We start from the raw sequence: 14,404 nt of genomic DNA, 5'->3' as shown, positions 1-14,404 counted from the left end.
TTTCTTTCTCCTTTTAGTATTTCTTTGGATTCGTTTTATTTTTTCTTTTTCTTTCTCCTTTTTCTTTTTCTTTTTTGCACTGGTTTTTTTCTCCTTTTTATTTTTTTCTTCGGTTGTCTTTTGTTTCTTCCTTGGTTTTTCTTTTTTCTTCATTATACTTTATATTTGTCTTTTTTTTCCTTGGATTTTTCTTTGAATTTCTTATTTCTTCCTCGATTTCTGGGTTTCTTTTTGTCCTTATACTTTGTTTTTTATTTTACTTTTCTTTGGTTTCTTTTGTTTCATGGTTTTCATTAAAAAAATCTCATTTCCTCTTCGTTTCTTTATTAGTTTTCACTGTTTTTCATTCTTTCTGCACATGTTTCTTCGGGGTTTTTTAGTTTTTTTCCTTTTTCTATTGTCACTGGTATTTCGTTTTTATTTGTATTTTTTGTTTTCGTTATGGTGATGGTCTATGGTGGCGGTCCATTGGGGTCAGCTTTTCAGTAGGCGTCTTAGTGGCGGTGATGGTGGCATCCTTTGGTTGTGTGGGCAACAGAGGATGTAGCGCGTGGGTATCATAGTGTTGGCGGTGCCTCGGCAATGGTGTCACAGATCTTGCCCTAGAGGTCTTGTTTGGTGGCCGCATTGTCTTCCCTTGGGTAGGCAAGTGGTCGAGGTTCCTCAGTGTGGTGCGTGAATGGATTCAGGCGAAAGCCTTATGCTCCGGTACACCAACGGTGATACGGCCATATTGCATCATGTTTTCCTACTGATATTTATAATGTTTTGGGTCAATATTTCACTTTATGATGCAATTTTAATGTCTTTTCTCTCTTATTATGCAAGATTTATATGGAGAGGAAAATTGCCGGCAGCTGGAATTCTGGACCTGAAAAGAGCTACACTTGAGATAGCTATTCTTCGAAAAGCTCCAAATGACCTAAAAATTTATGGAGATTTATTTTAAAATTAATAAAAAATATTGGAAGAAGAAATACCAGTAGGGGCCCCGGGAGTGGCTAGCAATCCTCATGTCAACGTCCAGCCACGCGTCCATCTTCGTGACCGCGCTCTCCGTCGACCGTTCCGGCCGCTGCTTCCTCTTCAAGCTCGGTGTCGGTGTCCTGCTCATGCGCGTGGTGGGGATGACGTGGATCTTCGGTGCCGAGCTGGGGACCAACGGCGGGAAGGCGATACCGAGGCCCATACGCGGTGGCTGTGGTGGCGCTGGTGTGCCTCTTCGTGGCCGGGTTCGGCATCTCCTGGGGTACGCTCAAGTGGATCATCCCTAGCGAGATCTTCCCGTTGGAGGTGAGGTCGGCGGGAGACAGAGCATGAGCGAGTCCATCTCGTTCACGTAACCTTTGTGCAGATGCAGTCCTTCTTCGCTATGCTCTGCAGCTTCAAGTATGGCTCCTTCGCCTACAACACCACCTGGGTCGTCATCATGACCGCCTTCTTCATCGCCTTCCTTCCGGAGACCAAGGGCATGCACATAGAGGCCATGGGCGCCGTCTGGGCACACCATTGGTACTGGAAGCGCTTCGTCAAACTAGAACCGGAGACGGCACCTGCACCAGACAAACATGCAGACCCAATGAGTCATCTTGAAATGTAAGAGCCTCTGGCGTGGTTTTAGGGTTCACTTGCCTAGTTGTAATATATTGTAACAACACCAACTTTGGTTAGTGTACTTCCACAACAACTAGTGTGTGCATTTTTTCAAGGAGAAAATGTACGTAGTGTCAATTGTCAAAGTTGATGGCCTTTTTGTTTTCGCGTGGTCTATTTTTAAAAAGAAATTTACGGTAGAAGATGTCAACCAAAGGTGTCCTTATCATAGTTTAGTGACAGTATTGGCATGCTACAACACTTTGAAGATGTACATATAAGTATTTTTATACTACTTTACTTGTGCCTCATGGTAAAGCTTGGAAAACAAATGTGCATGTTGAGTTTGTTGTTATCCCCTGTTGTTTCTTTTGTGGACCAATTGCATATTCTCATTTTACCCAGTAGATTCATCATAGGTAGTGGATAAAAGAAACAACTATGTCAAAGTCTCTATCACATGCTAAACCATTGTCTCTGTCACATGTTAAACCGTTAGATCAAGTTGCTTTCCGATTCGTGCAGGCGCACGTGAGAGTTTGAGCGTGCTTCTCTGCCTCGTGTGTTAGCGGCCTTTGTGCGATCGCCCGTATCGTTTTTCATATCACGTTCTTTCATTGTGGGACCTCCTAATTCCTGCATACAACGATCGAGGCCGAGCAAATGCGCAGGGGATGCTCGATGCGGCTGCCCACCCGCACGGCTTTGGGTTGGCCTACTGCCGGTGCGGGGTTCTTGTTTCTTTCTTTCCTTTTTCAGCTTTTGCCTTTCTTCTTTAGCGAAAACTTGAAATTCGAAGAATTTGCAAGAAAAATAAAACAATTCCAAGAATTCCAAAAAACTTCATGATCATATAAATATTCATGAACAATTTTCAGAAAAATATTCATGAGTTGCAAATTTTAGAAAATGTTCATGAATTCAAAAATATTCAGGAATTTTAAGAATCATGAATTTCAAAAAATGTCAACGAAATTAAAAATTGTTCATGAATTCAAAAAAGTCATGAATTCGCAAAAAGTTTATGAACTCCAAAACATTTCATGAATTCTATAATATTATGATAAATATCACGAAATTCAAAAAGTATTCACGAATTTCAAAAATTATTTGCTAATTAAAAATATCCCAAGAAATAAAAAAATATTGCAAATTCAAAAAATGTTCATCGATTTCAAAAATTATTGTGAATTTGAAAACTTGTTCATAAATTCCAAAATGATGTTCATGAGCTCAAAAATCATTCACGGGTTTCAAAACAAAATCACGAGTTTGATAGATGTTCTCGAATTTGAAGAAATAATCTATAATTTGAAAATTATTCTTGATATAAAAACTTAAGAATTTGAAATTTGTTTTTGAATTTGAATATAGTTTTTAAATTTCAAAATGTCCATGAATTTAAAAATTGTTCACAATTCTTAAAAAAACATGAGTTTTTAAAAAACTCGCTGATTTAAAGAGACATAAAAGAAAGTTCACAAACAAAAACAAAAGAATACGTGTGGCCAACCTTCGTAAAAAATGCATGTGTTTTTTTAAGGTTACCGATTCGAGTATTACTGATTTGAAGAAAGCAAAATCAAAAGGAGAAACAAACAAACAGAGGAAACTCAAATACTACGAACCAGCCCATTACCACGGACGAGGGTGCGCGTTTGGTTGTTATCCTCGTGAGTAGCTATATCTCACAAGGGAGCTCCTATACAACGTGTTAAGCACTAGTTCACCTTCTTGGCGCCCACACATGCGGTCAACTGGGCCGGCTCCTTAAAAGCACACCGCTCATCCTTTCTCGATCGCACTCCCTCAACTTTCCTTTTTATCAAATTTGAAAAATAAAATCATAAATTTGAAAGAAGTACACCAATTTTGAAGAAAAGTTCACAAATATGGAAAAAAGTTCATCGATTTAAAAAAAAAACATTATTGATTTGAAAAAAGTTCATCAATTTCGAAAAATTTAAAATAAATTCATCAATTTTGAGAAAAGTTCACGAATTTGAAAAACTCATCGATTTTGAAAAAGACTTGAAAAAGAGTTCCTGGATTTTAGAAAACAATCATTGATTTTGAAGAAAAAAGTTCATGAATTTAAAAAGGTTCATCGAACTAGGAAGAAGAAAAAAAAAGAAAAAATGGAAAAAGGGAAGGATAAAAGGAAAATGAAGAAGAAAAAAGAAAGAAGAAAACACGGAAAAGTGTATGTAATCACATCAACGTGTGGTGATTGGGTGGTTACTGAGGCGTGCATTGAACCAGAACATCTTCGATATGAACCACACACATGCATGCTTTTTTGTAGTTTGAAAATAGAGAAAATGGTAGATGGTCCGGCCCAGCGCGGAGTGAATTTGGTATGGGTTCTTCCGTAAATGTAGAGGTTTCTCCTTTATCCCTCTCTCGTCCCTATCTCAAGGCAACACAGATCTTGCCCACGAACTTGCCTCACCAACGATCCACGAGCTCTTTTGGATATATTGGGTGGTCTAAGGGCATCTACAATGGGAAGTCTTAGTGAAGAAATTTTTGGCTAAGCACTTGTCTTAGAGTCTTCCCCTCCAACGCAAAGCCACAAAGAACATGCGCTCCAACAATTCAAAATATAACAGAACGACAAAGAAAAAGTCTGGACATGATTTTGATCCTGGCGCCCGACATTAGCGTCCCCATTGTAGATGCCCTAACCGCCTCCAGTAGCATTCTTGTGGCTATACCATAGTGCACTGAGGATTTGATGGCTTCGCCATCCTACTAGTGCCAACCAGGTCGTATTACCGTCATGCCGAAATTTGGTCAATGGTGGAGTCAGCTGGTGATCTCGTACAATCCTGGACTCCAACGCTTGCCTGAACCCCTAATGGTTGTTTCTTCCATCTCTAGAGGCATCTCCAATGCGCATGTTCACAAGTTTTGCCCGAAAGCAGAGAGGGCTCTCGCTTGATGCATGGTCAACATTTTTTATCTTCGTGGTTATTTGAGTTGAAGCTCCAGATGCATAACTATGTCTCTACATGTGTATGTTAAAGATCTGCATGTTTTTTCTTCTTCTTTTTCCTTATGGTGTACATTTTAACCAAGGAACCATTAGGCTCCTTGTTCGAATGAATGCATGGCGCCTTCATTTGGAGGGCTGGAGTTTGCAAACAACAGTCGCGAGGGACAGGGGGGAGGGGCATGGTTCAATCTCAAGTACATGTGCATTTTGTTTAGGGTAATATCTCCATCCAAAGCATGTGGTCTTTCAAGGTGACTACATCATTTTAGAAACATAATGCAACATTAATGTTGGATGTCATGTGTGGTCTCTATCTTTCTGAACACATTATTATTAGTTATCACATGATATGTGTGGTAAACAACTTATAATGGGAATCCAGCTGTAATGATTTAGGTCCTTAACTAGACTTCGAAAAAGTACACAATCCCCCAAAAAACATGTTACTACTCCTCTGTACCATAATATGTGTCATTTTAGCACTTCAAGTGCTAAATATGGTACGGAGGGAGTATTATCAATTTCCAACAAAAGCAATCTCGATTTGCTCAAGAAAACTAAACCACAACATAGATACAGGCACGATAGAAACAACTTGTTGTACTGTTCTATTTTTGTGCAAAAGGAAAAGTAAAAACGCACCGGTTGTTTTGATAAAGTTTGGTGGCCAGCTCATAATAACACGTAAGATAACATCACCCGAAACAAGCGGCAGACCCAGCCACTGACATAGCGGTTCCACAGCAGATGGTTTAGCACACCTCTCTAGCCATCGCGTAAAAAATGTTTCTTAGGAGTAGTACTAAACTGCAACCTCCCGGCTCATAATTACACGTAAGGTAACAGCACACCAGATCAGCGGCAGACCCAGCCACTGACAGATCGGTCCCACACCGGTAGTTTAGTGTATACCTCTTTACCAATTGCGTAACAATCATTTGTGAAACCGGGCGCCGCGACCCGTCTCCGTTTCTTCCAGAACAACCACGGGGGTATATACCGAGGCGAGACCGTTGCGTTTGCGCCGCGGAGACGGGCCCCACAACCACCGCCGCGGCAAAGCCAAACCCCTCCGCCACCCGCCCCTCTCCCACCCCCACGCCGTCGCACGCCAACTGCTCGGCGGAATGCTGCACGCGCCGCCGCCGCTGGAGGCGGCCGGGTCGCCCGTCGCGCACAGCCGCTGCCTCCTCCGCGACCTCGGCGGCCATGGCGCGGTGCCGGCCGACCCCTCCGCGCTCTACGACGCCGACGCGGCCACCACCCGGTTCCTCCTCGAGAGGATTCTGCGGGAGAGCGGCACCGCGCGCCGCCTCCTGACTTCCTCGTCCTCTCCGAGGTCCTCGTCGACGGACGCAGTGGACACCGACTCGAAGGAGCCCGAGGACCCGGCGGATTCCGCCCCTGGCCTCGTTCCTGTCTCAGGTCGCGCCGACCCTACCTCCGTAGCTAGCAGTTCAGGGACTCCGCCCGCCACCGCTCTCAACCAGCCCCTCGAATCAACGGAGCAAGTCCCCGCCAGCCGCCTGTCTGCTCTTCTCGGGCCGAATGGTCGCGTCCTGATCGTGGCCAATCGGCTCCCCGTCACGGCCAAGCGCCACCCGGTTAAGAAGTGGGAATATCCGAGCAGCTCTGGCGGTCTCGTCAGCGCCCTGCAAGGTAATCCCCCTGATCGAGAACCCCCACCTCTTTTTTCTGGCGATGCGATATGCTCTGAGCTAGGTTGCCAGCATACGGATACTGTGACATGTCATTTTTCAAAAACGCAGATATGGTGATACGTTCATATATTCTGTTGTCATATACAAATCATCATTGATATGACCCCTGCACGCTAGTTTTTCTGCTGTATCTGAGCTTCGTAGGCTGTGAGTCCCCTCATGATATGATGTTGTTTTTCTGGCATTATATATGATGTGATCTGAGCCCTCAATTATAAGTGAATTTGTTTCTTGGCAATGTGATGTGCTGCGAGTCATAATTTTAAAGCAATGTTGTGAACTGTGATGACACAGGTATTAAAGATGTGCAAATGATGTGGGTCGGCTGGCCTGGCGTCAGCGTCCCCAATGAGACCGATCAAACAGTAATCACCGAGGAACTATTCAAGCGGGTTGGTTAAATTCTCACAAACCCATGTAGTCTTTGACGTTGTTGATGGTAAGTGGTGATTTGGCTGGGTTATTAACCAACATTGTTATTGTTTTTTAAGAGGTGCGTACCTGTGTTCCTGGATGAGGAGTTGATGGACCAGTACTACAGCGGGTATTGCAACAAAATTCTCTGGCCACTCTTCCATTACTTGGGGCTCCCGCAAGAGTACAAGATCAATAAGGCAAAGGGTATCAAGTCGCAGTTCGAAGCGTATACTCAAGCAAATCAGATGTTCGCAGAGACAGTGTGCAAAATTTATAAGGAAGGAGATATCATATGGTGCCATGACTACCATCTGATGTGCCTTCCCAAGTTGCTGAAGCAGTATAATATCAACATGAAGGTAGGCTGGTTCCTGCACACGCCATTTCCCTCATCCGAGATGTACCGGGCACTGCCAAACCGTGCGGAGTTGTTGGAGGCGGTGCTTAAAGCTGACTTAGTGGGGTGAGTTCACTCTATTTCCTAAATTTTGTTGCTACTCAAATCCAGGCCTTAGCTGCAGTCTTTTTTGTTGTTTTCTTCATTGTTTCATTCTCTTTTGTGCTCATCTTCTCTACTAGAGATTGCCACACACACCACCAAGCCTCAACTTGTTTTTGTGGGTGTGTGCAGTTCCTACTTGGTTTCTCGCTAGCCTACGTCAACTTGTTTGGAATAAAGGCTTTGCTGTTGTACATGGTCTCAAATTGTTCGCTGTTAGCACTTGCAAATGTTGAGCTTATATATCATAATGTCATGTGTATCTGCTACAACTACGGAAACTCTCTGCACCTCAAATTTAGGAAGCATCTAACACTCCTTCCACCAGCACAGTTCTCACACACAGTATTGGAAGTGTGTCAGCAGTTTAACACCCATCAGAACATCAAGGGAGCAGCCCAAGTACACAGCAACCCAAGGGAGAAAAGGAAACACAACCTGTGTTGTTTGGGTTATGGAGAGCCACCGGTTCCTTCCTAGCAGATCAGCTTCCACATAAGTCCAGTCGGGTGGTGCTGCAGTCCCCACTCCTGCCTGCAAGGCGGTGTAGATACCCTCCGGAGGATGATTTGTTATTGTTTGCTCCTAGTTAGGATACAATGTAGTGCTTTGGGGATTTTTTCCATGTCTCTCCACCAGGTAGAGCACATCTCTTTATAACCAGGTTTTCCACACAATCAAAATGCATGTGTAGCAGTTGTTTAGAATCACTGGGTGTGCATTGGTCCGCACTAAGTTATCTTTTCCTGTAGCAACATTGTTCTCTTCTCTGTTCTCCAACCTTTCCAGCCCTGCCAGCAGCTCTTCTGTACAGTGTCTCTACGGAATGCCTGGGCACACATGACACCTGCTGATTCCTAGGCAAGCTAGATGCTAAGCACTGACAACACACAATTTATGCCTATTACTTTTTTGAACCTTGTGATTTAATCCCATTATAATTTGTTGGAAGTATCAGCTCTATATAGCATGGGTCGTTTCATGTGCAGTGATGTTTCCTTTTTCAGGTTTCATGCGTATGATTATGCAAGGCATTTTGTGAGTGCTTGCATTAGCCTGCTTGGTCTTGAGGGTGACCTTGATAGCATTCAGTTTGACGGAAGGATTGTCAAGGTGGATGCTGTACGTATGGAAACTTGTAATTTCTATTTTTATCATCTTATCTGAAATTTTCAAAATGATATTCAGTCTTGTTAATACAACAACATTATGTATACACTCATTTCCTTGTTCATCATGATATCTGAATCTTAGCACCATTTAGAAGATTTGAAATTATTTGTTTATGCATGCAAGAATTGGTTCTGTTTTATACTCACTTTGCTAAAATATCTAGTTTCCAATCGGGATAGACGCTCAGCGTTTTACAAAAGCATTGGAGGGTCCCAAAGTGAAAGAGAAAATTACCGAATTCAAGAAACTTTTTGCTGGCCGAAAGGTATGAACATATTTTCTATGTATCATCTCCTTAGTTAGCTCTTTGATTTTGCTTGGTCAATCATATACACATCTGGATTCTCAACATTTTATGTTATTTCATTCGTTTTCGTTTGCTAATGTGATAGGTAATACTTGGTGTGGACCGGCTAGACATGATTAAAGGATTCCTGCAAAAGTTGTTGGCCTTTGAGAAATTTCTTGAGAAAAATGAGGAACTGGATTCTGGATACAAAGTGGTTCTACTGCAGATTGCAGTGCCAACCAGAAGTGACGTACCCGAATGTAAGATTCATTTCTATGGTTTTATAATTTTTTGCTTCCTTCTATGCAAATAACTCATATAGTGGACATGCAGAATATTTACTTACTTGAATGGGTTTATAATTTAGTACAATAATGTGATATCATGCTTCAGAAATAATATACCTTCTACTAGCTGAAGTAATGAAACTCCCAAATTTGTTGCTGACACTTGTGAATGAAATAGAAGATGCGCTAATGCTTGAAGTGTTGTGTCCAGAACATAAATTTCTGCACGATTGGGTTCCTTAGAAAATTTCAAAGTATTGTTCTTAGTAATCATTGAACGCATATTACTATTCTATAATTAGGTAATTCTCTACTTTTTATTGACAAAATGAAAATGCCTCATTAAGATTTAAGGGTCCCTAGTCCCAAGATAATAAGAAGCTTACATGCATATTTTTGTTCTCTTATTTTTAAACCAACAGTCTAAAACACACCGACAGTCGGCCATTCTTGAATTTTACATCCGCAAGTGGAGTTTGCACTCATTGACTATTGATTAGTAGAATCCTACCAGTTCAGTATTAAAAAAAGCATGTGATTTAACATTTAGGTATATGATGGTCTATATAGGTAGTTTCTAGTAACAAGATTTAACTTCTGCTAGCACGTACCATTAGGCGATTACAAGAAATCGTTTCTGTCAAGAACACTCATGGAGTCATGGTATCCAATCCTAAATGGGATTACATATTTTATTGACTGTAATTCATATGTTAACATTTGAAAAAAATAATATAGTAACAATGCTTCCATTTCGACTAGCTATGCTTAAGCTAATGATGTTTTCTGGTTTGTTAATGTTTTATGTGTTCACTTGAGCAGATCGGAAGCTAGCAAGTCAAGTGCATGAACTGGTTGCACGTGTAAATGGTCGATTCGGAACACTGAAAGCAACTCCTATTCTACACCTGGTTTGTCCCCTTCCCCTATGCACACAAATTTTATATTTTGGTTAGTACTAATGAAATGTTTGTATTGAAATGCATTTTAATCATCACTACTACAATAGAGATGTTTTAATTCTGGTATGTTGTGTATTATGATTTGTGAGAGAAATTCTGATGTTGCCTATATTTTCAGGATCAAACCGTCGATTTTGATTCATTGTGTGCTCTTTATGCAATCACTGGTACCATTTCCTGTGAATAAGTCCTCTGTGTTTATCACTTCTACTATTATGGTCTACTTTTTTAATTGTGAGTCCGTTCTGTGTTGCTCAGATGTAGCTCTGATAACATCACTGAGAGATGGAATGAATCTTGTAAGCTATGAATATGTTGCCTGTCAAGAATCAAATAAAGGTGTTCTGATACTGAGTGAGGTAAGCTGTTTTTGACCTGGCCGATATTTGTAGGTATCTCCTGGTGCTGACGTGGTTACTATATGTTTGGATGTTGCACATTTCCCTTTTTTCTTAAATATGGTGTCAATGTTACATGAATTGCTGTTATTCTTATTTTCAGTTTGCAGGGGCAGCGCAATCTCTTGGGGCTGGTTCTATTATTGTAAACCCATGGGATATTGCGGAAGTAGCAGACGCAATAAAATGTGCTTTGGATATGCCAACTGAAGACAGGGAGAAGCACCACAGGCATAATTATGAACTTGTGTCAAGACACACCGCACAAGACTGGGCAGAAAACTATGTCTGGTGAGGAGCTGATGCTTTACAATCTGGTGTTGAGTTTGGGAGACTAGTATTTATCAGATGACTGGGTTTCTTTTTGGCCATACACATAGTATTCTTACTATTGTGATTTTAACAATTATCGTATTTATTTTCCTGCAGCGACCTATATAATGCAACTAGTAAAGCTCCGCTACGAGCAATACACACTACTGTGCTCCCTATTGGAGAAGCAGCTGCACAATATGGACAATCCAACAATCGTTTGCTCATATTGGTAATGGTGCACCGTTTCTCTTTTATGTCCTCACTATAAATTTACTTGCTAGGGTTTTCGGCCGGTTTCCCTCATAAACGGGGTCAATTTGTTTAGGTTTTTGATCCGGTTTCCCTTATAAACTGGATCAGCCAAAGCTTAAGGGGTGACTCTTGGCTTTGGCAGCCTTTTGAGCAATATATTCAGGCGGGGAACCCCTCCCCCCCCGGTGACTGTTCGATTTTTTTTAACTTGCTTGCACTATTATTTGCTTGAAAACTTTCTTATACCGGCAACCTTTTCAATTCAAAGGAACCTCTGAATAGACATGTTTAATGTTGTCATATGTGTTGCACCCGTCATCTTCTATCAACTGTAATTGAAGGCTTACACTGCGCCTTATTTATTTAGAGTACACATGTGTGTCTGTCTGGGTGGGTAAGTGTATGCCCATGCTACATGATGCCTTGGGCCCCACACACAATTCCTGGTGCGTGCAGTAGACGCTCATGGTTAAATGAACATGTGGTTTTGCAAACCTGTTCATTTTTTGTTCGAAATTAAGCTGAAGCCACACTTCTAGAAATTATTCAAAATAACAGAGGGTGACTCACTATAAATTAGTTTTTACAAGGTTTATAGATAGGTTTAGCTGGATACCCTCATTTTATTTCCTTTCAATAAGAAAGCTTATAATATGTGCCTGGGTGTAGCCACAAGTTCCCCTTCCCCTATGTCAAATTAGATATGCAGAACTGTTTCGCTCAGGAAACAGAAGTGCACAAATTGTTTAGTGGTGTCTCACTTGTGAACAAAGAAAGATGATACTGATTAATTGATCTTGGATGCCTAGCCATTTTCGTGATGAGTTCCTCAGATTATGATTCATGTTTGTTCCATCGTCCAATAACTTCTTTTGTACTCTGGTATAACATATTTTACTCCATAGCGCTAACAACTTTGTTGCTATACAGGGTTTCAATGCAACATTGACTGGTCAGATCGAATTGTTTGAGGAAGGGGCTGACATTGAACCCAAGTTGAACCCTGAATTTAAGCAACCACTGAAGACACTTTGTGATAATGAGAATACGACTGTCGTTGTTGTCAGTGGATACGGCAAGAGTATTCTCGATAAAGTAACCTCTTAATATTCATATATGTTATATACATACTATATAGTGAAACCTCTATTTGAAAATGACACCCATTTCTTTGTTTAGAATTTTGCAGACTATAAATTGTGGTTAGCGGCAGAGAATGGGATGTTCTTTCGGCGACCTGGTGAAGAATGGATAACCACTAGATATGAACAGGATGAAATCAGCTGGGCTGGCAGTGTAAAGGTGCATCTACATGGTGAATTGTGTACTGTTATTACAATTTCTGGTTTACCCTCCTGACGCATGCTGGTATTTTTTTCCAGAAAGTGTTTGAATACTTCACCAAAAGAACCCCGAGGTCTAATTTTGAACAGCGTGAATCATCACTTGTTTGGAACTATAAATATGCAGGTAGGTGTTTAATATACATTCTGAACACAAACGAAATGGCCCATGTTTCTAATTTTTATGCAAATGTTCCACAGATGTTCAGTTTGGGAGAAATCAAGCGACAGATCTGCTGCAGCATTTGGGGGCATATTCATTATCAAATCAAAGCGCTGTTGTTGTTCAAGGCAGTCGATCAATTGAAGTTCGTCCTATGGGAGTCACCAAGGTCTGCCCTCACTTTTTTAATCAAAATGTAATTGTTTTACTGGTCGCACAAGCAGATATTTTTCCCGAAGAATGGAACATAATGCTTGTTCGCTATGTTTTGTAAACTGATCCATATTTTCTGTATATAGGAGGGAACATATTGGTCGCTGGCAATGTTGTATAAACTGATCCATTCGTTTGTCCAGGGTAAAGCTGTTGGTGAAATTATTCGCGAGTTGGATCTCAGAAATATCATGGCTACTCCAATCGACTATGTCTTGTGCATTGGTCATTTCCTTGCAAAGGTAATTAATGAACTTTCTTTACCGAGTTGTCTTTTATGTTATCTCAGTTCAACAAAAAGACTAAAAGAGACAGCATATAAATAGTTAATATGAATATTCACAATTGGAGTCAAAGGAGTTCTAAAAAAGAATTGAAGGCATGAGACCTATGAACTCACCTTCAGGTTATGTTTATTCATCAAAGAAGAGAGTACCCACTCACAAACATTTAACCTGTCAGCAGAAAGCAAACAAATTTTATTTTTGAAAAAAATTAGGCAAATGTTCAACTTGATGCGAAAACCATTTCTCCCATTTCTGTTGTACATTAAAGTCCAGATCCTTGCAGAACAGCAGAAACTAAAAACTGTCGTGTCACAGTAGCAATATACCCAAAGATCCAGTAATGCAATCCATATTCATAGACACATACACATACTGTATTTTGCATGTATCATAGTTAGGAAATGTAATTGGTAGAAGATATATAAACTTCCAGCGATATGGTATAATTTAATATGGTAATTTTGTAATATGTATATATATTGCATGTGTGTCTAGCATGTTCCTAAGTCAAATACTCCTATATTTAGAAACGGAGGGAGTAGTATGTAACCAACTTTTATGCATTATTATATGAAGTTTGGATGGTATGATATCCTGGGAATTCAGTGGGAACCCACTTACAGTTCACTCTTCCACTGCTTGTCATGTTATTTAGTCAGTGCCTTGATGGATTTCTACTGGAGTATAAAAACATTATCTATGCTCAAACTCAAAGTTGAATGGCATTGCACCGTTTTTCAGGATGAAGATATTTATACCTTACCCAGCTTTGATGTTCAACCTGGAGCGAAAAGAAAGGGAAAGGGGTGTCAAGCAGAGGATTGCTCAAGCATCAAGTTTGACCTCAACCATAAGAACTATTTCTCATGCACTGTTGGTAGGGAACACTCTGTAGCACGGTACAATCTCAAGGGAACAAGCGAAGTTGTGTCCCTACTCCAGGATCTTGCAGCAGCTGCTGCTCCAGGTAACATGAGTCACCCACCATAGCTTGTCCATTGCTCAACTGTTCGGAAGAAAAGGAAAGAAGATCGCGATCAGCAGATCTGAGCGACCAGTCAGTTGGCCACTTGGCCTTTTCTTCTCATACACATGTGTACAGAATTCTAGATTAGACAAAAAAGGGTAATATACTAGGAAAAATGATTTTTTTCGATCTAAGAATTGAAGAAGACAATGTTAGCAAGAGTTCTTCACTTCATCAGCTTTTGTTAACCACACAAGCTCTGGTCGGTGTATGTACAGAACGTGATGCTGTAAAACGGGTAAATGATGTTACCGATGGATGGTTCTTATGCAGATTTTATTCAATTCAAAGTATTATTTCTTTATTTGTACTTTGTTAACTGTTTAGTCCTGTTGTTCTGTTTCTACGTTCCTTACAAATTCAGTGCAAGTCACACATGTCTCTATAGTTAGTTTGCATATGCATCTTTGCGTCGATATCAATTAAGCACGATGCCAGGTTGGTTTTCCATGGATGAATGAAAGGAT

General features: G+C 40.8%; 1 protein-coding gene across 4 annotated transcripts; it reads left to right on the top strand.

The window, feature by feature from the left end:
- Nucleotides 1-5,652: 5,652 nt before the first annotated feature.
- On the top strand, nt 5,653-14,203 carry LOC123189016 (alpha,alpha-trehalose-phosphate synthase [UDP-forming] 1). Of its 4 annotated transcripts, none has more exons than XM_044601338.1 (17): nt 5,654-6,250; nt 6,607-6,704; nt 6,804-7,192; nt 8,236-8,341; nt 8,565-8,666; nt 8,794-8,950; nt 9,800-9,888; nt 10,058-10,106; nt 10,198-10,298; nt 10,441-10,628; nt 10,767-10,881; nt 11,835-11,999; nt 12,084-12,206; nt 12,287-12,374; nt 12,449-12,579; nt 12,710-12,865; nt 13,652-14,203. In XM_044601338.1, the coding sequence occupies exons 1-17, from the start codon at nt 5,719-5,721 to the stop codon at nt 13,898-13,900; spliced, it is 2,838 nt and encodes a 945-aa protein (XP_044457273.1). In that variant the 5' UTR covers nt 5,654-5,718; the 3' UTR covers nt 13,901-14,203. The 4 variants fall into 4 exon arrangements, 3 of the variants coding, with proteins under 3 accessions (XP_044457273.1, XP_044457281.1, XP_044457268.1); XM_044601346.1 differs by having other exon boundaries at nt 5,655-6,250; nt 8,236-8,350; nt 12,767-12,865; XM_044601333.1 differs by having other exon boundaries at nt 5,655-6,250; nt 8,236-8,350.
- The last annotated feature ends 201 nt before the right edge of the window (nt 14,204-14,404 follow it).

Source organism: Triticum aestivum, chromosome 1A, assembly GCF_018294505.1.
Source record: "Triticum aestivum cultivar Chinese Spring chromosome 1A, IWGSC CS RefSeq v2.1, whole genome shotgun sequence".
NCBI classification, from domain to species: domain Eukaryota; kingdom Viridiplantae; phylum Streptophyta; class Magnoliopsida; order Poales; family Poaceae; genus Triticum; species Triticum aestivum.
Note: the sequence above shows the minus strand (reverse complement) of the source record. Positions and strands in the feature narration are given on the sequence as shown.